Source organism: Rutilus rutilus (assembly GCF_951802725.1).
Source record: "Rutilus rutilus genome assembly, chromosome: 11".
NCBI classification, from domain to species: Eukaryota; Metazoa; Chordata; class Actinopteri; order Cypriniformes; family Leuciscidae; genus Rutilus; species Rutilus rutilus.
Window position 1 is genome coordinate 26,763,146 of NC_140216.1, and position 21,119 is coordinate 26,784,264.

A 21,119-nucleotide genomic window follows, 5' to 3' on the forward strand; every position below is an offset into this window, starting at 1 on the left:
TGTTATGGCAATGGCCGTTTTTGTTTTCGACACATGCTGTACGCGGTAGACCAATCACAACAGACTGAGCTGTCTGGCCAATCAGAGCAGAGCAGCTCGCGGAAAGGAGGGATTTAGAGAGATTAATTCATCTGATGAGTTGTTTGAGAATCACTGAAAAATGTGGTGATGTGCAAATGTATGTTATGAGAAAATGAAACCGTTTTTGATGCATTTGATGCATGTAAACCTGTTGTAGGAGACTCCAAAACAACATTAGGAAACTATAAATAGCATAATAGGGGCACTTTAATGTAAGCTTTTTCAAAGTAATACATTTATATGTAGTCATAATTTATATTTGTACTGAATAATAAAAACTCATTTCAAACAATTATGTATGAGCTTTTAGATTTTTTTATCATGAGAAAAACATACAACTGGTAGGCTACGTCACTTGTAATGGCTTTCAGTTGGAGGACAAGGAAAGGAATACAAATGTGTGAGGACACAGTGCCCTCTAGGTGACAGTTATGGACATCGACGACCAGAAGCGTAATTTTTTCCCCTCTGCATTTATTTTAATTAGAAAATAAAATAATAGTAAAAAAACATTAAAGCTTATTCACTAATCTAAAAGCTTTTGCCCTTGTAAGACCATAAGCTAAGAGCAACTAAATCTCAAAAACTTTAGGAAACAGGTGGTGTTAAACAGCACATTAGAACGTCAAAGTGCACATTTTAATAACATGAAAAAACAAGGTAAATGAATAAAGACAATAAAATTGCAATTAAACACAAGTGCTCAGTGCTCATTCTAGTTTACAGTGCTCTCCAGCTTTTCAAATGTTTCCTAATCGTTCAGTAAAGACATGACAGATGACTAAAATACAGGCACTCGCTTTTTTATCATAGAAACCGTCTCGGTTACTCGGTTAAGGGAGCGGGAGACGTAACATTGACGTAATTGGGATCACTAATTACGCCGTCACGTCGAATGTGAGCGACTGAAAGGGAACCATATGTAGAATTTCATATGTATACAGCAGCACTTCCTGAAATCAGTCTATCCAAGTAGACAACCCTCAATTTATTCTTCCACTTATCGAATCAAAAGCTACAATGTTCACTACTTTATTAAATATTTATCTTCTAAAAAATATATAAACTGAGAAATGGAAGAAAAGAGAGTTGGTCAGGTGAGTAGTTAAACCTGTCCTACACATTCTCTCTGCCAGCATCAATACATCAGCCTCAAATGCCACCTTTCAAAACCAGCAGGCATCCAGGGAGAACACATCTCTATAGTTGCCCAAAGCAGGGGCAGAACACCATTGATCCCGAATCAATACATTTTATTATATCCTGGAAATACCCTCAGCTCCAAAAACTACACGTCAAATGTGATAACTTAGTTCTAATTCATAGTGATCGAATCATACATGTGACTGTAGATTTTCTGGTTCAATTGCTTTTTTGATGGTTTATTCCTTCCTGCATGTGCACTGGGAAGTGAAAGTGAGGTCAAAGGTTATGTACAATCAGCACCATCGGTACAGGAACATATCGCATTCGATTTTACAGAGCAATTCAGGGAGTTAAGTGTGGAGAAACTTCAAACTTATGTGTGTATGCCTGTTTTTAAAGGGATAGTTCACCTAAAAATGAAAATTATGTCTTTATTTTTTCACCCTCATGTCCTTCCAAATGTTGGAAATGATGTGACTGTGACAGAGCAAATGACTGTGTAATGATGTTTATGAAAAATGTCTTGGCTTTTGTCCATACAATAAAAGTCAATGAAGTCCAATAGTTTTGGATCCCACTGACTTTCAGTGTATGAACAGCTAAAATATTCTTCAAAATAATATATCTTGTGAAGTTATACATGTTTGGAATGAGGGTGAGCAAATGAAGACAGATTAAAAAATAAATTGGATGAATTATTTAAGTTAGTGTGTCTTTGTACAAGTTATGACTTCTGTGTTAGTAATTTAGTGTCCTGTCTATTGATTGTGTGATTCATTATTATGCATAACTTATTTGAGACTTGTTTGCTTAGGTAGTTTAGGAGTCAGTAACATTTCATCCCCTTGAGGGCCGGGCCCCTTCATTGCCATACTGGCCCCAACCATAGCAGGATAGCTCCGATTCCTCCTCATCCCTTCGTTTAGTGGACTAAAGGGGGACCCTGCCCTTCGTAGCGCACCAAGATGACTTATAAGTGGCCCTGGCCTTGGAATCCCACCCCCTGTTGCCCCAGAAGCCCCGGGGCTTGCCAAACCCAACCTTTTCAGCTTATCAACCAAATTGAGATTATACATACTGACATCAGTTTGGCTCTCACAGTCTTTAGCCTGAGCTCCGGACACCCCTGCTACCTCTTTCAAAATGGACCGTGCCGGTTTGGAAGCCAAAAAGTTTTCATAGGATGGGCTTTTGAAAGAGAAAGGCATAGAGGTGTCTGAATCAGAAACCACCGATCCCGGGCTAGGAGTGAGGCGGGTGGGGGAATTGGGTGGGGTATTGGGGCGGTGGGGGTCGTGAGGTGGCGGAGGAAGAACTGAGGTGGAAAAGAGGACTCCTCCACTTCCTCTGTCCCAGCTCTGAGGCTGGTACACGGCGGCAGAGATGCCCCTCTCCTGCAGGAGGCGCACCAGCCCCAAAGACGTGCTGAAGGTTTTTGTGGGGTCCCGCAAGTTGGTGAAGGATTGTGACTGGGACAGGCTCATTCGGCGAGGAGTACAGGGCGTGACAGCAGGCGTCGACCGCAGACTGCTTGAAATCACGCAGGACGAGGTTGGGACGGGGTTTAAACTGGACAGAGAAGCAGAACATTATGTGCTGATTGGCTTGACAATTATTTTCTCAGTTACAGGACAGTACATTACCTGGGGGTCACCCTTGTGAGCTCATCAGAAGGATGGAGGATTTTGCAGGTGGTGAAGGTGTAGGTCGAACTTGTATGAGCCATGCATTTGCCTGGGAAATACACTGAAAAAGGTACAAAAGCTGAGAACAAAGCAAAGTTTTCATTTATTTTTATCTAAATAAATAAGTTTTTTTAAATATTTTTTTATTTATTTACATGTCTACTTACCAAATACACAGATTTGAAATATTGATTTGAGAAATTTGTAATTTTGTTACCTGAAATGTGTTGGCTTAATTTATAGGAAATTGTTTGCCTGGGACAATGGGCAAATCGGAAATGAGGGAACGAGTATTGCGTAAGGCTAGCTTACGCTATGGGAAAGCTCCTTTTCTCGAGAATATTGAAGCCAAATTTTTTAAAATGCAGTGCAGCTGCACAAACCTATGGCGAGGCGGCTCACGCCAATCAGGCCGCTTCACGCCCTGGCACGTCAGAGCCCGCCAGAATGGGCGTGGCTTATGTCTTTATAAGCATCCATTCTTAGCCAAGGAATTCAGGTTTAATCGACTGAAGCAATCCCCTGATCAAACCACAGTAGCACAGCGGGTTACGCAATATTTGTTAGGTATTCCACTTGAACAAGCCCATGACGAGGCCATACCTCTCATGGAATGAGCTCTGACGCCTAAGGGCAATGAAGGCCCTTAGACTCATAAGCCAGCGCGATAGCGTCCACTATCCAGCGCGATAATCTCTGCTTTGTGACGGCGAGCCCCTTGGTGTGGCCGCTAAAGCATACAAAGAGCTGTTCCGACTGTCTGAATGAGGCAGAATGCTCCAGATAAACTCTGAGAGCCCTGACGAGACAGAGAAAATTTGCATCTCTTTCGTCCTCTGGCGAGGGAAGAGCTGCTAGCGAAATAACCTGTGCTCTGAACGGAGTCGAGAGCACTTTAGGAACATAACCATGCCTTGGCTTAAGGACGACTCTGGAGTCGTTAGGCCCAAACTCAAGGCAGGAAGCGCCTACTGATAGCGCTTGCAAATCGCCCACTCTCTTGACTGAAGCAAGCGCCAGTAAGAGAGCGGTTTTGAGCGAAAGATGCTTCAGGTCCGCAGACCGAAGCGACTCGAATGGGGCACCCTTCATTGCTTCCAGGACCGTGGAGAGGTCCCAGATAGGCACAGAGGGCTGTCGTAGAGGGTTTAGCCTCCTTGCCCCTTTAACCCTCTGAGGTCGGCAATCACGCCGGTGTGATTTGCTCGGTTTTTTTCTTATCAGTTCAAACGAGACTCCAAATAATCTGTTGACTTTGATCTTACAAACCAGTTTCATACATCAATCGATCCTGTTAAGTGTGTATTATTTTTGTGTATACTCACAATAAAAACAAAGTGTTGTGCTTTTTGCCAAATAAAGAAAAATAAACATGATGTGAGTTCTGCTTTCTCTCTGTCAGTGAAGTCAATTCTGAAACTCGTCCGAAAATGAACAATAACTCAGCGAATACTCAGTCAAACAGGCATACAGACACACAGGCATGAAGCTTGAATTCTCTTCTTTTAAATGAAGTAATTTTTATAAAAAAAACAAATATTCTCAGTTTATGTAATCTGTATGAAAAGAGCGAGATGTCAGTCGTTCTCATCTCAGCTAATTATTTTTAATGTGACCCCGCCCACGGAGAGCGCGCGCTATTCAAACGCAAATGACTGAGGCATCCATGCAAACTGTGAACGCCCCCATATCTGCTCGAGAAAACACATCAAGCTTATTCAGATCATTGTACTTGTTTACACCGTCTCGCGTCGCTGTGAGGAATAATACTATCGTAATAATAATAATGGAAAATGTACCTCAGAAGTGCTGGTATTTCGAGGAGCAGATGCAGCTGAGCTGAGGAATACTGTAGTAAGTTTTTTTCATTCTCAAGTGAATCGCGTTCCTGTGTGTGAATGAATGAACGACAGAGATGCGCGCTGTTTACCACAACTCGCAAAAAGACAGTTTAAATTTGAATCGCGTTTCTGTGTGTGAATGAATGATCCGCTTTTAGCAAACTATATTGCTATACTGAGATGAGTAAAAATCGACTGAAATATGTTGAAATAAAATGTATTTGTATAAGCAACTGCATAATTAAACTGCAAATTAACATTTATATTTCTTATATAAACGAAAGACCTATGTTACAGACATATGAAAGACAACATTTCGTTGACTAGTTTTGGATAGATTATACATTTTTACTGTAAAATATTTGACACCTCAAATAAGCTTTTGTTTGCCAATTTTTGCTCATATGTTAAATATAGTATGTTTTGTCAAAAATAAAGTAATCAAATAATATGTTATGTGTTTGTTCCAATGTAGCCTAGGCTATATTCAAAGTAATGAATCCTTAACTTTGAAATATGTATGATAAAATGTATACTTTAGTTTTTACAAAGAAAGACTGCACTTGAATTGTTGTTGTAATTGTAACCTTTTTAATAAAAAAAAATATATTTACAAGGTAGATGTAAACAAACTATTAAAAGGTAAATATAAGCCTTTTCTTTAAATAATTTTCATTGTGTTTTATTAGTGACAAATTTGGGGAGAGGATACATATTCCAAAACTGAAAATACAGTATGAGAATTAACTGCACAATTAGGCTACTAGACATGGAAAAATAAAATAAAAATGAGATGCTTCCAACTGTGAACCAATTTGGTAGAATATATATATATATATATATATATATATATATATATATATATATATATATACAGTGAGGAAAATAAGTATTTGAACACCCTGCTATTTTGCAAGTTCTCCCACTTGGAAATCATGGAGGGGTCTGAAATTGTCATCGTAGGTGCATGTCCACTGTGAGAGACATAATCAAAAAAAAATAATCCAGAAATCACAATATATGATTTTTAAACTATTTATTTGTATGATACAGCTGCAAATAAGTATTTGAACACCTGTCTATCAGCTAGAATTCTGACCCTCAAAGACCTGTTAGTCTGCCTTTAAAATGTCCACCTCCACTCCATTTATTATCCTAAATTAGATGCACCTGTTTGAGGTCGTTAGCTGCATAAAGACACCTGTCCACCCCATACAATCAGTAAGAATCCAACTACTAACATGGCCAAGACCAAAGAGCTGTCCAAAGACACTAGAGACAAAATTGTACACCTCCACAAGGCTGGAAAGGGCTACGGGGAAATTGCCAAGCAGCTTGGTGAAAAAAGGTCCACTGTTGGAGCAATCATTAGAAAATGGAAGAAGCTAAACATGACTGTCAATCTCCCTCGGACTGGGGCTCCATGCAAGATCTCACCTCGTGGGGTCTCAAAGATCCTAAGAAAGGTGAGAAATCAGCCCAGAACTACACGGGAGGAGCTGGTCAATGACCTGAAAAGAGCTGGGACCACCGTTTCCAAGGTTACTGTTGGTAATACACTAAGACGTCATGGTTTGAAATCATGCATGGCACGGAAGGTCCCCCTGCTTAAACCAGCACATGTCAAGGCCCGTCTTAAGTTTGCCAATGACCATTTGGATGATCCAGAGGAGTCATGGGAGAAAGTCATGTGGTCAGATGAGACCAAAATAGAACTTTTTGGTCATAATTCCACTAAACGTGTTTGGAGGAAGAAGAATGATGAGTACCATCCCAAGAACACCATCCCTACTGTGAAGCATGGGGGTGGTAGCATCATGCTTTGGGGGTGTTTTTCTGCACATGGGACAGGGCGACTGCACTGTATTAAGGAGAGGATTACCGGGGCCATGTATTGCGAGATTTTGGGGAACAACCTCCTTTCCTCAGTTAGAGCATTGAAGATGGGTCGAGGCTGGGTCTTCCAACATGACAATGACCCGAAGCACACAGCCAGGATAACCAAGGAGTGGCTCTGTAAGAAGCATATCAAGGTTCTGGCGTGGCCTAGCCAGTCTCCAGACCTAAACCCAATAGAGAATCTTTGGAGGGAGCTCAAACTCCGTGTTTCTCAGCGACAGCCCAGAAACCTGACTGATCTAGAGAAGATCTGTGTGGAGGAGTGGGCCAAAATCCCTCCTGCAGTGTGTGCAAACCTGGTGAAAAACTACAGGAAACGTTTGACCTCTGTAATTGCAAACAAAGGCTACTGTACCAAATATTAACATTGTTTTTCTCAGGTGTTCAAATACTTATTTGCAGCTGTATCATACAAATAAATAGTTAAAAAATCATACATTGTGATTTCTGGATTTTTTTTTTTAGATTATGTCTCTCACAGTGGACATGCACCTACGATGACAATTTCAGACCCCTCCATGATTTCTAAGTGGGAGAACTTGCAAAATAGCAGGGTGTTCAAATACTTATTTTCCTCACTGTATATATATATATATATATATATACACATATTGCTCTTGCATTCTTTCTTGTGGCTCAGTGACACACCTGGATGAATGGCTCATTAAGTATGCGGGCCCCATTGTCTCCTCAGGTATGAACCACTAAATATGCATGATGGTGTTGGATTGTTGACGCCCACTCGCATATTGCCTTTCCAAACAGAAAGTGTCTTGCAAAATTTAAATCAATGTATTGTTTTATGTTAATTATAAGGCAGGATGATTTTCAGATCATTTTGAAGAAAAAACTCTAGGCGACAAAATGCATTATTCAGAAGTCTTATTGACACATATTTAGTATGTGTTTTGTGGCCTTATTTCAGAAACTTTAGTTTTTAGTCTTTTCAATAACCATGCATAAACATTATTCTCTCAAAAATACAAACATGTACATACATGTTGCTCACATATTATGGTAGCCCTGTTTGTGCTAAATAGAGTGTAATTACACCTTTGCCATTAATATGTTTATAAGCAACTGAAAAAAGCACAAATGTCAGGGCATGTCAAAACATCTCAAGGACCCCAAAAACCCCTTAGACCCCAGAGGGTTAAGGAAACGCACGACAAGGTCGTTTCTTCCTAGTGATTGTCCGGCCACAAGAGCGTGAGATGCTGTTATGGCCGTCACATACACTTTGAGCGTGGAGGGGGTGCGACCCGCGTCCAAGAGCTCTTGCAAGAAGGCGAGTACACTTGACACTTCGCACGAGTAGGGGTCCAGGCTCCGTGCTGCGCACCAGCCAGACAGTACCACCCCTTTTTGAGCGTAGAGGCACCTTGTCGAAGGTGCTCTTGCTTCAGTGGTGGTTTTAGTTTTTAGCGTGAGTTGATACACAGGGTTTTAGCCAGCGCTGGAGAGGACGCATGTGCAGTAGTCCAAGCTGGAGTACTGATGATGCTGAGGCCATAAGACCCAACATCTTCTGAAATCTCTCTGAAAGATGTCGCTAGGCGTTGAATGGTGAGGGCGAACTCTGACGTAAGGTGCGCTTTCATTTGTATAGAGTCTATTTCTGTTCCCAGGAAAGAAATACTCTGGCTGGGAGACAGTGTGCTCTTGGAAGCATTGATCCTGAGACCCAGGCATTCTAGATGGCAGAGGAGCCAGGATCTGTGAGTTATCAATTGTGTCTCTGATTGGGCGCGAGGGGACAGGCGGCAACTCTCATTCGCAGGCCGCTCGTTCCGCTGAAAAGCTATGTCGTCATCCCGTCGCAGTCAGGGCAGCCGCCCTTGGCGAGTGCAGCTTCCGCGTCCAGACAGGAAGCGCAGAGGATGTGACGATCTCAGCCGAAGAGAGGGCCTCTGAACGAGGCGCACGTGACTCGAGGCATTTGCAACAACGCCTCGGAAATTCACTCTTTTAGAAGTGCGTCGTAGCGGCGAACACACTATATTAGCTTTTGAAAAGGATATAGCTCGCTGGATGGCACAGAAGGAGATCGGGCTGAAGGCGGCGTCGAGGAAAACGGATGCAGGCGTCCTCAGAACTGCAAGGCAGGTGGCTTGTCCTGCTGAAGGCTTATAGATTTTATTCGAGATAAAATCTGAATTCCTTGGCTAAGAATGGATGCTTATAAAGACATAAGCCACGTCCATTCTAGCGGGCTCTGACGTCCCATGGCGCGAAGCGGCCTGATTGGTTTGCGCGTCTGAGCCGCCTCGCCATAAGTTCGTGCAGTTGCCGCAGCACAGCCAATGACCGTGCTAGTCGCTCATCTGTGTCTGCTGTGCCAGTCATTTGTAATTTTTTTATTTATTAGCTTAATATATTTAAGCAATAAGCCCCGCGAAGCTGTGTTTTAGAACAGTTGTTAGGCACGACGTGGAGCGGAGTCAAGCAATCAGAATTAAGGACTGGAAATATCCGTTTTATAAAGGAAATCATTTGCCTGGGATAATGGGCAAATATACAGTTTTAAGCGATCGACAATCAATCGATCATTCAATCAATCAATAAATATTTTATAATAAAATGTCATTTATTTAGGTCAAATAGTTTTGTGTAAGGACTAATTACAGATATAGCAAATATTAATTTATCTAAATGAATCAATAATTTATTTAAAATAAAATAAAATGTTTTTTATTTTATTTACACAGCTATTGACCAAATACATAGATTTAAAATACTGATTTGAGAAGTCTGTAATTCTGATATTCGAAATGAATGGGACAATGGGCAAAGATATAGCCTTGATTTCTTTTTAAATAAATAAATACAAATATTTTGCATTCATTGTTTTTAGTTCAGGTTTGATAAGGACTCTAAATATTTAGTTAATATTTATCAAACATTATGTAGCAAATGACCATTTCTGACTTCATACGTACAAGAAAAAGTGTTCTTAGAAACACAAGTATTATATATTTTTATTATTACATAAATATCTTTGCATCGGATGCAAGCTGTCTGAAGCACACAAAAACATGTTGACTTACTTGAGAACTCTATGGACGCGTGGCCTGTGCTGAGACATGGTGACGGGGAGGCTGAGGGAACAATGCTATGGGCAGGAGGGACACTGGGATTAGATGTGGTTGTGGTGGGAAGGTTCTGGAAGTACTGATCTCCAGGCTCATCCTCCTCGTAGTCGGCATAGTGGTAAACTTCCTCCAGATCCAGCTCCAGAGGACGGTAGCCTTTCGGGACCACACCAGGTCGAGCATCCAGGATACCGCCCAGATTAGGCTGAGCTAACTGCTGCCAGTGCTGAAGGGTAGCTGAGCCTAGGAAAAAAAGACACGAGGGATATTGAGATGGAGGACTGTGTGATTTCATAACCTAATTTACACAGTGGCTACATCAACTTAGTGTGAAAACAAACACATATTAACAATGCTGCAATGAAGTGAAAATGAAAAAAAAAAAATGAAGGAAAGAAAGAAAGAGTGAGAATAAGATGTCTTTATTGAAGATATACTAAATAAAAGTGCAGAACACAGAATAAGAGATGAGGGAAAAAATACAAGTACAAGAAATACAGAAATAGAATAAAAATGGATGAAGAATAACACAAACAAAAGTTCTATTTTTCACTTATTGTCCATTAGGTGGCGGTAATAAAATAGAAAATAGAAAACAGAAATCCCCCCCAAGAACTTTCACAACAAACTTGACAAATCAATATTTAAATCACTACTTCATACACTATATTAGACACTAGAATATATAGAAATGACTAATGGGACTCTTTTACATCTCACATACATAGAATAGCATAGATAAAACACAAATAAAGTCCTGCCTCTATGATTGCCTCATAGTAGAGCTTTTATAGAATATATGAATATGTATAACAGTAATTGCAAATGCAAAATAAATTGCATCCGCCAAGTGATACAGTGGAGGGTGTGTTTCATTCAAAATTAGCTTTTTTTTAAGTAAAAGGCTAGATGACAGAATTTTTTTTTTTTGGTGAACTATTCCTTTACATTTATCCATTTTCAAAACTTCGTCAAAACCGGATCGCTAGTGTAAATTTACCCAGGAGCGGGACTCTCTAAAGTAGGAGTGTTTGCGGGGATGCATTAGCGCCCACAGTGAATTGAAAAGCATCACAGTGGGTGGGCGTGGTCTTGAACGGTAATGCAGGAATGTCTTAGGATAGACATTTTGGGTATTTCGGTCACCTTCCAGAGGTTTGACAATCTGGAGCTTGTCGGGAAGATAAGGCCGACTGGACCAAGCGCCCAGGGACATGATGCTCTCACTGTGGACAAGCCTGTTTGAATAGTCTCCACTGTCCGCCGGCTCCCGATTACGCCTCCCCCGCTCCCCCTCAAAGAAGAGACGCTCGCTCAGACAGTTCTGTCGACGTAGAGACAGTCGCCGCAGAGCGAGCTTGAGCTCCTCGGAGCCAGATCGCTTCTCAGAGGCGTCCACTCTGCAGTCAGAGAACAAGGAAAGTCGTATGATTGAAAACAAGGGTCATACTCATTTTACACTGTAAAAAGTAATCAGTTGACTTAACTTAAAAAAATTGAGGAAACCCGTTGCTGTAAAAATAAGTAGGCCTAAATAAACTTCATGTGTAATTGAAAAAATTAAGTTATGTGAAGTTGACAATTCCACATAACTTAATTTTTTCAATTACGCATGAAGTATATTTACTTCAATTTACTCAATTTTTTTTTTAAAGTTAAGTCAACTGATCACTTGTTACAGTGTAGTTAAAAGGATGCTGAACTAGTCACAGTATTTGATAGCTTCAACTTTTACATCAGGAATATCAATCCATTTGCATGTCCCCCTTCATGAGTTACATTTTAAATGTGTTATTTTGATGTAAAACTCAAATGTTTGATTTTCCTGAGAATGACCCACAAACTCATTCAAGTGGGCCAGAACCAGTGACCTTTCAGACCCATGAATATTTTAACATGCATTCATTGTTTCCCCAGTAAAGCAGTGACTACATTATGATTTGGCTAAAGGTCAATTGAAAGTTATTTGCTTACAGCCTCTGTAAGTATAGCCTCATAATATACTCACGCAGCATCTGAGGAGCCGGTCTCCTGGAGCATGCTCTGTGTACGGTTATCAGGTGCTGCATTGTTGCTATCGCTGTCGGATAGGGTGGAGCTAAGGGAGGACAGCGTCTGATTGGACCCAGGGATGTTAGTAGCAGAATTAGCAGAAGATTGCTGTCTGACAGACTGGTTGATGTTCTTCACAGTCTCAAACACACGCTTATGGCGGACCCTTGAGACAAAAGCATATTTTGCGATTGAATGCAAAGATTCATTGAGAGTAAAAGAAAAATCAGATAATGACCAATGAAAGAAAATGTGCTGTGTAATGGGAAGGGGAAAAAAGGTTCAAACCTCTGTTCTTCATTGTCAGGATTCTCGAGACTCAATTCCTTCCTCATGGTTCCCTCAATTTCAGCAGCCAAAGAGTCCTAACACACACACACACACACACACTTTTACAAATGAGGACATCCCCAAAAGAATGTTCTTTTAGATTTAGCTCACTTTTGGATACAATTTAGTCCTCAAAATATGTTTAAATAAACACAAAGAAAAAGAAAAAGAATTATTTATAATAAACAAAATTATAATAATATTATAACAGTAATAAGTTATAATAAACAATACAATTATTTTTCTGTTTGGGGCTTGTTCTCCACTCAAGACTTTTTAAATTCCCATTTCAATGCATAAAATGTACTATTAGATTTTCAATTCATTTGGTATTTTTGTACAATTTGTAATAATAAAAAAAAAAAAAAAAAAAAAAAAATCCCGCATCCTGCATGGCATAACATTTTAGCATTTTACAGAACAAAGTCTTCCAAAAAGGTTTCATTGATTGTGATAGAAACGAGAATTTACAGAGAAACACATCTCTAGCAGAACAGAAATGTCATTAATTAAAAAATTAATACATTTTTAATATTAATTTCATAAATGTCATTACCAAATCAGTCAGAAATTGAGAATAACTTAAGTAAAATATAATGTTTTTTAACATGACTTTTAACATGACATTCTCTAATGAATAGAAAATTCAAGTTTCAAATAGATTTTTTTGAAACAACGTAAGTCTTTTCAAATCTTTTCACTGTAATTTGTAATCAATTGAATGCGTCCTTTCTGATTTTTTTTTTTTTAATCTTACTGACCCAAACATTTGAACAGTAGTGTAAATTGACTGCTAGCTAGGGGTGTGCAATATCATACCGTCCACGATAACACCATAGACAGTAAAATAAATGGACACAGCGACCCCATTGGATTCAATGGAAGCACTGACTTCCTGATGGCCGAGCGTACTGCGCAGACTCAAACTGAGCTTGACGACGTAGATGTGACGTGAGCAACCCGTTTGTCTTCTAGTAGTGTCCATGAGCTTACGTTATGGCCCCGTAGAAGTCGTTTTTGTTTGCAACGATTGCGTCATAACCACGCGACTCTCTGTCGCACAGTAGAGAAATGACCGTATGGACAGGAGGAGAAGCTCGCGGGCAATCGGGGAGACGTGGAGGCAAAATGACAAAATAATTAATCAGAATACTTAGCAAAAGTTGCTCCTACTCCTAGCTCATGGACACCTCCTACTCACACTCTCCATCTCTGCAAGTTTCGGAAGGGAATGATTCAGATTTCTCATTGGCACAGCTACTAGAAGACAGACGTGTTGCTCACGTCACATCTACGTCGTCAAGCTCAGTTTGAGTCTGCGCAGTACAGTCAGCCATCAGGAAGAGAGAGCTTCTAATTGACTTCACTTTTCTCCGTTGAATCCAATTTATTTTACTGTCTATGGAAAAGAATGGAAAATGCCCTTCATTTTGTTTGCACTAATAAATGCTGCTGCCTGCCAGCTGAAATCACCAATAAAACATTGTTCTATTTATTTTCTTCTATATCGTCATAAATATCATCGCAAATATTCTTGAAATATCGTGATATAATTTTGAGGCTATATCGCCCACCCCTACTGCTAGCTAACTTGCAGTATCAGCAAGTCCAAGTCTTATCCAGCTTTTGTCATTCCCACCAGAAAATCCACACCAGCAGACATTAAACCAAAAGATACACATGTTTGTGATCTCCTAGAGCACTGGCCTTGCATGAGTTATATAACTGCGTGTTTGTTTGTGTACCATGGGAAAAAGTCCCAGAGGGTGATAACGTCGAGGAGTTCCTGCAGACACACTGCGGTTCCGTAGGTTCTTGAGCTCCTCTTGAGCCTCATGGAGCATTTCAATGCACTCAGAGTATTTCTCCTCCAGCTCCTGCAGCTGTGTGTGTGAGGAACCAACAATAGTCAATAACATTCACATTTGCTTTTGTAAGATTAAATACGTGGAATACTGATTTATTATGTTTAAAATAAAGTGCCTCGGTTGTGAGCTGTCTCTGAGCGTCTTTAGCTGCCGAAAGGTGCTGAGAAAGTTCTTCGTTTTCAATGGCAAACTGTCAAAAACATACACAAACACACATACACATGTAAATCTCAGCACAAATTTATCTCATGTATTTTTAAATTAGTTCTCCGATAGAGTGAAAGATGCAAACGACTCTCACAGTTTTGGCTTTTTTCTGCAGGTCCACTATCTGAGAGAGTAAGTGTGTGATTTCCTCCTGTTGGCGAGAGGCATCTTCTGTCTTTTTGGCCAGCTCTTCTGCTATACTGGAGATCTGGATGCTGGACTGCCCTGTATGAGGAGAAAGGGTGGACTTATTTTAGTTTTGTTTAAATATAGAGCTCTACATCTCTACTTCATGCCAACATTTCACTCACTTAGCTCTCTGACGCAGTCATTCACCAGCTGCTGTTCTTTCTCCTCATATGACTCTGTCTCAGACTTCAGATGACTCGCCTAAGGACAAGAAAGAGAGACAAGTACTCAGTCAAGTTAAAATATAAATAAGTATTATTTATAAACTGTTTCATAATGTTCTTTGTAATTTTGTAAAGTACCTTTAACCAAATATTTTTTAAATACATCAAATTAAGATTTAACAAAAGCAAAGTGATTTGCAATCTTTGTAGGGAGGAATCATTAACCCCCCAGAAACATGAAATATCACCCTATAAGTGAAACATAATTATTGATCATTTGCTAGTAGTTCACTGAAAAGTTCAGAACAACTCTGACTAACAGGGGTTAAAGATATCGGTAGGATTCACAATCTACTGTGATTGCAGCATGCACGTACAACAGAGAAATAACGTTTTTTTTTTCTATTCACAAATAGAAATTGGAAAGAGACACACACGGCTTTAGAAAATGTCTATATACTCTATACAAACACACACATACACTCACCTAAAGGATTATTAGGAACACCTGTTCAATTTCTCATTAATGCAATTATCTAATCAACCAATCACATGGCAGTTGCTTCAATGCATTTAGGGGTGTGGTCCTGGTCAAGACAATCTCCTGAACTCCAAAATGAATGGCAGAATGGGAAAGAAAGGTGATTTAAGCAATTTTGAGCGTGGCATGGTTGTTGGTGCCAGACGGGCCGGTCTGAGTATTTCACAATCTGCTCAGTTACTGGGATTTTCACGCACAACCATTTCTAGGGTTTACAAAGACTGGTGTGAAAAGGGAAAAACATCCAGTATGCGGCAGTCCTGTGGGCGAAAATGCCTTGTTGATGCTAGAGGTCAGAGGAGAATGGGCCGACTGATTCAAGCTGATAGAAGAGCAACTTTGACTGAAATAACCACTCGTTACAACCGAGGTATGCAGCAAAGCATTTGTGAAGCCACAACACGCACAACCTTGAGGCGGATGGGCTACAACAGCAGAAGACCCCACCGGGTACCACTCATCTCCACTACAAATAGGAAAAAGAGGCTACAATTTGCACGAGCTCACCAAAATTGGACAGTTGAAGACTGGAAAAATGTTGCCTGGTCTGATGAGTCTCGATTTCTGTTGAGACATTCAGATGGTAGAGTCAGAATTTGGCGTAAACAGAATGAGAACATGGATCCATCATGCCTTGTTACCACTGTGCAGGCTGGTGGTGGTGGTGTAATGGTGTGGGGGATGTTTTCTTGGCACACTTTAGGCCCCTTAGTGCCAATTGGGCATCGTTTAAATGCCACGGCCTACCTGAGAATTGTTTCTGACCATGTCCATCCCTTTATGACCACCATGTACCCATCCTCTGATGGCTACTTCCAGCAGGATAATGCACCATGTCACAAAGCTCGAATCATTTCAAATTGGTTTCTTGAACATTACAATGAGTTCACTGTACTAAAATGGCCCCCACAGTCACCAGATCTCAACCCAATAGAGCATCTTTGGGATGTGGTGGAACGGGAGCTTCGTGCCCTGGATGTGCATCCCACAAATCTCCATCAACTACAAGATGCTAACCTATCAATATGGGCCAACATTTCTAAAGAATGCTTTCAGCACCTTGTTGAATCAATGCCACATAGAATTAAGGCAGTTCTGAAGGCGAAAGGGGGTCAAACACAGTATTAGTATGGTGTTCCTAATAATCCTTTAGGTGAGTGTATATATATACACACATATATATATATATATATATATATATATACACACACACATATGTATATATATACAGTGAGGAAAATAAGTATTTGAACACCCTGCTATTTTGCAAGTTCTCCCACTTAGAAATCATGGAGGGGTCTGAAATTGTCATCGTAGGTGCATGTCCACTGTGAGAGACATAATCTTTAAAAAAAAATCCAGAAATCACAATGTATGATTTTTTTACTATTTATTTGTATGATACAGCTGCAAATAAGTATTTGAACACCTGAGAAAATCAATGTTAATATTTGGTACAGTAGCCTTTGTTTGCAATTACAGAGGTCAAACGTTTCCTGTAGTTTTTCACCAGGTTTGCACACACTGCAGGAGGGATTTTGGCCCACTCCTTCACACAGATCTTCTCTAGATCAGTCAGGTTTCTGGGCTGTCACTGAGAAACACAGAGTTTGAGCTCCCTCCAAAGATTCTCTATTGGGTTTAGGTCTGGAGACTGGCTAGGCCACGCCAGAACCTCGATATGCTTCTTACAGAGCCACCACCCCCATGCTTCACAGTAGGGATGGTGTTCTTGGGATGGTACTCATCATTCTTCTTCTTCCAAACACGTTTAGTGGAATTATGACCAAAAACTTCTATTTTGGTCTCATCTGACCACATGACTTTCTCCCATGACTCCTCTGGATCATCCAAATGGTCATTGGCAAACTTAAGACGGGCCTTGACATGTGCTGGTTTAAGCAGGGGAACCTTCCGTGCCATGCATGATTTCAAACCATGACGTCTTAGTGTATTACCAACAGTAACCTTGGAAACGGTGGTCCCAGCTCTTTTCAGGTCATTGACCAGCTCCTCCCGTGTAGTTCTGGGCTGATTTCTCACCTTTCTTAGGATCATTGAGACCCCACGAGGTGAGATCTTGCATGGAGCCCCAGTCCGAGGGAGATTGACAGTCATGTTTAGCTTCTTCCATTTTCTAATGATTGCTCCAACAGTGGACCTTTTTTCACTAAGCTGCTTGGCAATTTCCCCGTAGCCCTTTCCAGCCTTGTGGAGGTGTACAATTTTGTCTCTAGTGTCTTTGGACAGCTCTTTGGTCTTGGCCATGTTAGAGTAGTTGGATTCTTACTGATTGTATGGGGTGGACAGGTGTCTTTATGCAGCTAACGACCTCAAACAGGTGCATCTAATTTAGGATAATAAATGGAGTGGAGGTGGACATTTTAAAGGCAGACTAACAGGTCTTTGAGGGTCAGAATTCTAGCTGATAGACAGGTGTTCAAATACTTATTTGCAGCTGTATCATACAAATAAATTGTTAAAAAATCATATATTGTGATTTCTGGATTTTTTTTTTAGATTATGTCTCTCACAGTGGACATGCACCTACGATGACAATTTCAGACCCCTCCATGATTTCCAAGTGGGAGAACTTGCAAAATAGCAGGGTGTTCAAATACTTATTTTCCTCACTATATATATATATATATATATATATATATATATATATATATATATATATATATATAATATTATATTTTATATATATATATATATATATAATATTATATTTTATATATACATATATATATATATATATATATATGATATATATATATATATAATTTCTCTGCATGTGCATGTACCTCTGCTCTGAGAGAAAGGTTTTCCTCCTCAAGGTCTCGAAGTTTGTGCTGCAGAATATCCAGAGATGAACCGCAAGGGGCAGAAACTCTAGCCCTTCCCTGTTGACCCCTGAACCCAAAACAAAAAACTATAAACATAAAAATATTACAATTCTGATTTCTTTACTTTTATTGAATATCTTTGGGCTGTCTCATTCAGCAGAAATAACAAGTGTTATAACAAAATAATTGTTTAGTTACACATTCTAAATTAAAATATAGCTAAAAAGCCCTGAAGAAAAACACCTGAGCTAAAAATATCCTAACTGAAGCCAACAGAACTTGCTACACTGGCCTTGAGCGAGAGACAAATGAGAACAGTGTTATAAAGCACGGTGGACTTACGTGGGTGATCCAGACCCCTCTTCACTCTCCTCCACTGCATTAGTGTAGAACTGCAGGAGCTCGTCTTTTAGATTCAACTCATGGTGCAGCTGAGCCACCTGCGGTACAATCAAATCAACAAAATTGATTATCATTAATGATGTCATTACTCATGACTTCATCTTTACTAACTGGTTGAACCTAGCCTACGTAGGCTAATTGTCATTACTCATTTCATAACTAATATTTTAACAAACTTTTAATAAACTAAGTTGCAGTACTTCTGTGCACAGTATATCAGCAGGGGCAACTCATTTTTAGCACCAGAGACACTTTTCCTACACATTGTAATGAATCTGTTCATGTACCTCTTCCCTGATGGTGCCCACTTGTTCCTCCAGGTATTCATTCTGCTCCGAAAGTATGCGATTCTTCTTCAGGAGGGACTGACCGATGCGGGCAGAGAGCTCCAGATCCCGCTCTTTCTGTAGAGAGTTGAAGAAAAGATTCTCAGATACACTACCATTCAAAAGTCTGGAGTCTGTAAGATTTTTTGTTGTTGTTTAAAGTGCTCTTGAAAGGCTGCATTTATTTGATCAAAAATAAAGTATAACAGTAATACTGTTCATTATTATTAAAATTCAATTTGAAATAATTGTTTTCTATTTTAATGTATTTTAACAGCATTTAATTGAAATATAACATTTTTGTAACATTATAAATCTTTACTGTCACTTTTGATAAATTTTATGCATCCTTGCTGAATAAAAGTATTAATTTCTTTTTGTAAAAGTCTTACTGACCCCAAACTCTAGCATCATAATAAATGCACAAAATTTATTTTTCATTTTCACCTCCTCCAGAAGTCTTGTGACAGCGTCAATGTCATTGTAGGTCTTAGTCATCTGGCCCACTCGCTCAGCACATAGTACTGAAACAGACCGAAAGAGTGTAGAAAAACTTGTTAGCAAAGCACCTGAGCACATCAGACCTGAGTTCAATACAGTGAGAATCTTACATTGACTTAACCAAAAAAAATATCCTGACATAATAACTCTTAAGCGTACAGACATCTAATGTGAATTTAAGTAGATAAAGAGGAAGGAAAACAGCTCTGGCTTGCTGACCTCGCACCATCACGCTCTTACAATAACATCAGACAAATCATGCATGATTGTCCCGGCGACTGTTTCCATGGTGCTGTTACCCAGCAACCCCATCCACAGTCAGCCAGAATCAGATCATCCATAATTACTGTTACATCACACTCTTACAGTAACACAGACACACATGCACAAATGTATGCACACAAAAATAAAAATGTAATAAGAGATTATATACACACATACATATATATATATATATATATATATATATATATATATATATATATATATATATACACACACATACTTTAAAACATCTTGTTAATTAAACATTTTATACTAAATTCAATGTACAGGATATGGGCATGCAGAAGGAACTTTTTTGTCACAAGAAATACTACATCTTGGAGCTGTATATTATAAAATATACAATAGAAGCTTAATTGCAATATGCAAAACTGAATATGGATTAATGTTTTCAATGATAAAGACTGAACTTTATACTGCTTTAATGAATTTTAATAACAAATCACATATTTTTGTGTTAAGTTCCTAATGGCTTAAATGAGGATTATATATCTAAATTCAGAGCTCAGCCTCAGGACATTGACTGTAAAAACATTAAACGCTTCCAGAGATGAGAAAGATAAGTTTTATAAGGACATCCTGCCAGAAAATGAAATGACTCTTGACAGAGCAAACACTAAAACAACTATGCCATCTTTCTCACACACACACACACACACACACACAACGACAGAAATCCAGAGGCCTCAGGCTATACTCAAAAAGGAAAGAGAGTAAAAAGGAGAACCCAATTAGCTTTAAAGCACTTCCGAACCTCCCAAAACCTTTATAGATAAAAGTAGCCCACAACAAACAATCTAAACCTCAAAATCAACAAAAACACACATGATAAATTAGAAATGAAAATAGAAACTAATCAAAGAGATTATAAAGTACATAAAACAGAAAACCCACACATACACACACTCACACAGTGGCTTTACCAGATGCTTTACCATTGGCATTCTGCTCACAGCACCTCTCCAGCTCAAAGTCTTCTGCTCCCATGATTTTGTGCATCCTTCCACTCCCTCTCAACTCAGCAGAGAGGAGAGGACCAGACCAAACCAAACATGAGCGCTACACTTCCTTACTACCGTAATGGTAATGAGTGATGCTCAGAGTCTGGTCAGTTACAGCAACAAGAGTAGAGTAACTATATTTAAACACTATGGTGAGAGAGATACAGTGGGAGGGAGGGAATGAAATAGAGAGAGAGAGAGAGAGAGAGAGAGGTTGTGATGGTGTGGGATGAGGGACATGACAGTGGGGTTGATATCACAAGGTCAAATGTAAAGGTTACACACTAGACTATAATCTATTGTGTAAACTAGTGCGCCATTAACACTATGTAGTATATTTTCATGCCCAAATATTATCCACGATTATCTTATCATATTATCATCCAAAAAAATATTATGCTGATCATTCACTCTCTCGTCCTTTACTATTGAAGGATTACAAATTAAGAATCTATTTCAGATATGCTTCCTTACATAACATCATGGTGAATAATATTGTATTTAGCTTTTAAGGTTAAGATGATGATATCACACGAATGATTCTGCTCAGCAAAGTTGCAATTCCTGTTTTCTCCATTGTCACCTTTTGTTCTGCAAATGGCTTTCGGAGCCCAAATGGCTTTCGGAGCCCCTGGCCCAGACGTTGAATCGTTAGGTTGA

At 39.5% G+C, this 21,119-nt stretch overlaps 1 protein-coding gene across 2 annotated transcripts in view; it reads right to left on the reverse strand.

Annotated features, from left to right (window-relative positions):
* Positions 1-688: 688 nt before the first annotated feature.
* trak1b (trafficking protein, kinesin binding 1b) overlaps positions 689-21,119 on the reverse strand; it is a 46,884-nt gene continuing 26,453 nt past the window's right edge. The window contains exons 1-15 of one of the 2 annotated variants that reach the window (XM_084423330.1): positions 20,394-20,591; positions 19,120-19,196; positions 18,634-18,750; positions 18,287-18,384; positions 17,903-18,011; positions 14,513-14,591; positions 14,296-14,426; positions 14,110-14,184; positions 13,872-14,009; positions 12,085-12,161; positions 11,753-11,962; positions 10,891-11,144; positions 9,700-9,987; positions 2,871-2,973; positions 689-2,796 (exon numbers count right to left, since the gene is read on the reverse strand). In XM_084423330.1, the coding sequence (XP_084279456.1) occupies positions 2,019-2,796; positions 2,871-2,973; positions 9,700-9,987; positions 10,891-11,144; positions 11,753-11,962; positions 12,085-12,161; positions 13,872-14,009; positions 14,110-14,184; positions 14,296-14,426; positions 14,513-14,591; positions 17,903-18,011; positions 18,287-18,384; positions 18,634-18,750; positions 19,120-19,196; positions 20,394-20,457 (2,598 nt within the window). In that variant the 5' untranslated portion in view covers positions 20,458-20,591 and the 3' untranslated portion in view covers positions 689-2,018. Of the gene's footprint in view, positions 2,797-2,870; positions 2,974-9,699; positions 9,988-10,890; positions 11,145-11,752; positions 11,963-12,084; positions 12,162-13,871; positions 14,010-14,109; positions 14,185-14,295; positions 14,427-14,512; positions 14,592-17,902; positions 18,012-18,286; positions 18,385-18,633; positions 18,751-19,119; positions 19,197-20,393; positions 20,592-21,119 lie in introns of those variants that run through there. The other variant, XM_084423331.1, reaches the window with a different exon arrangement.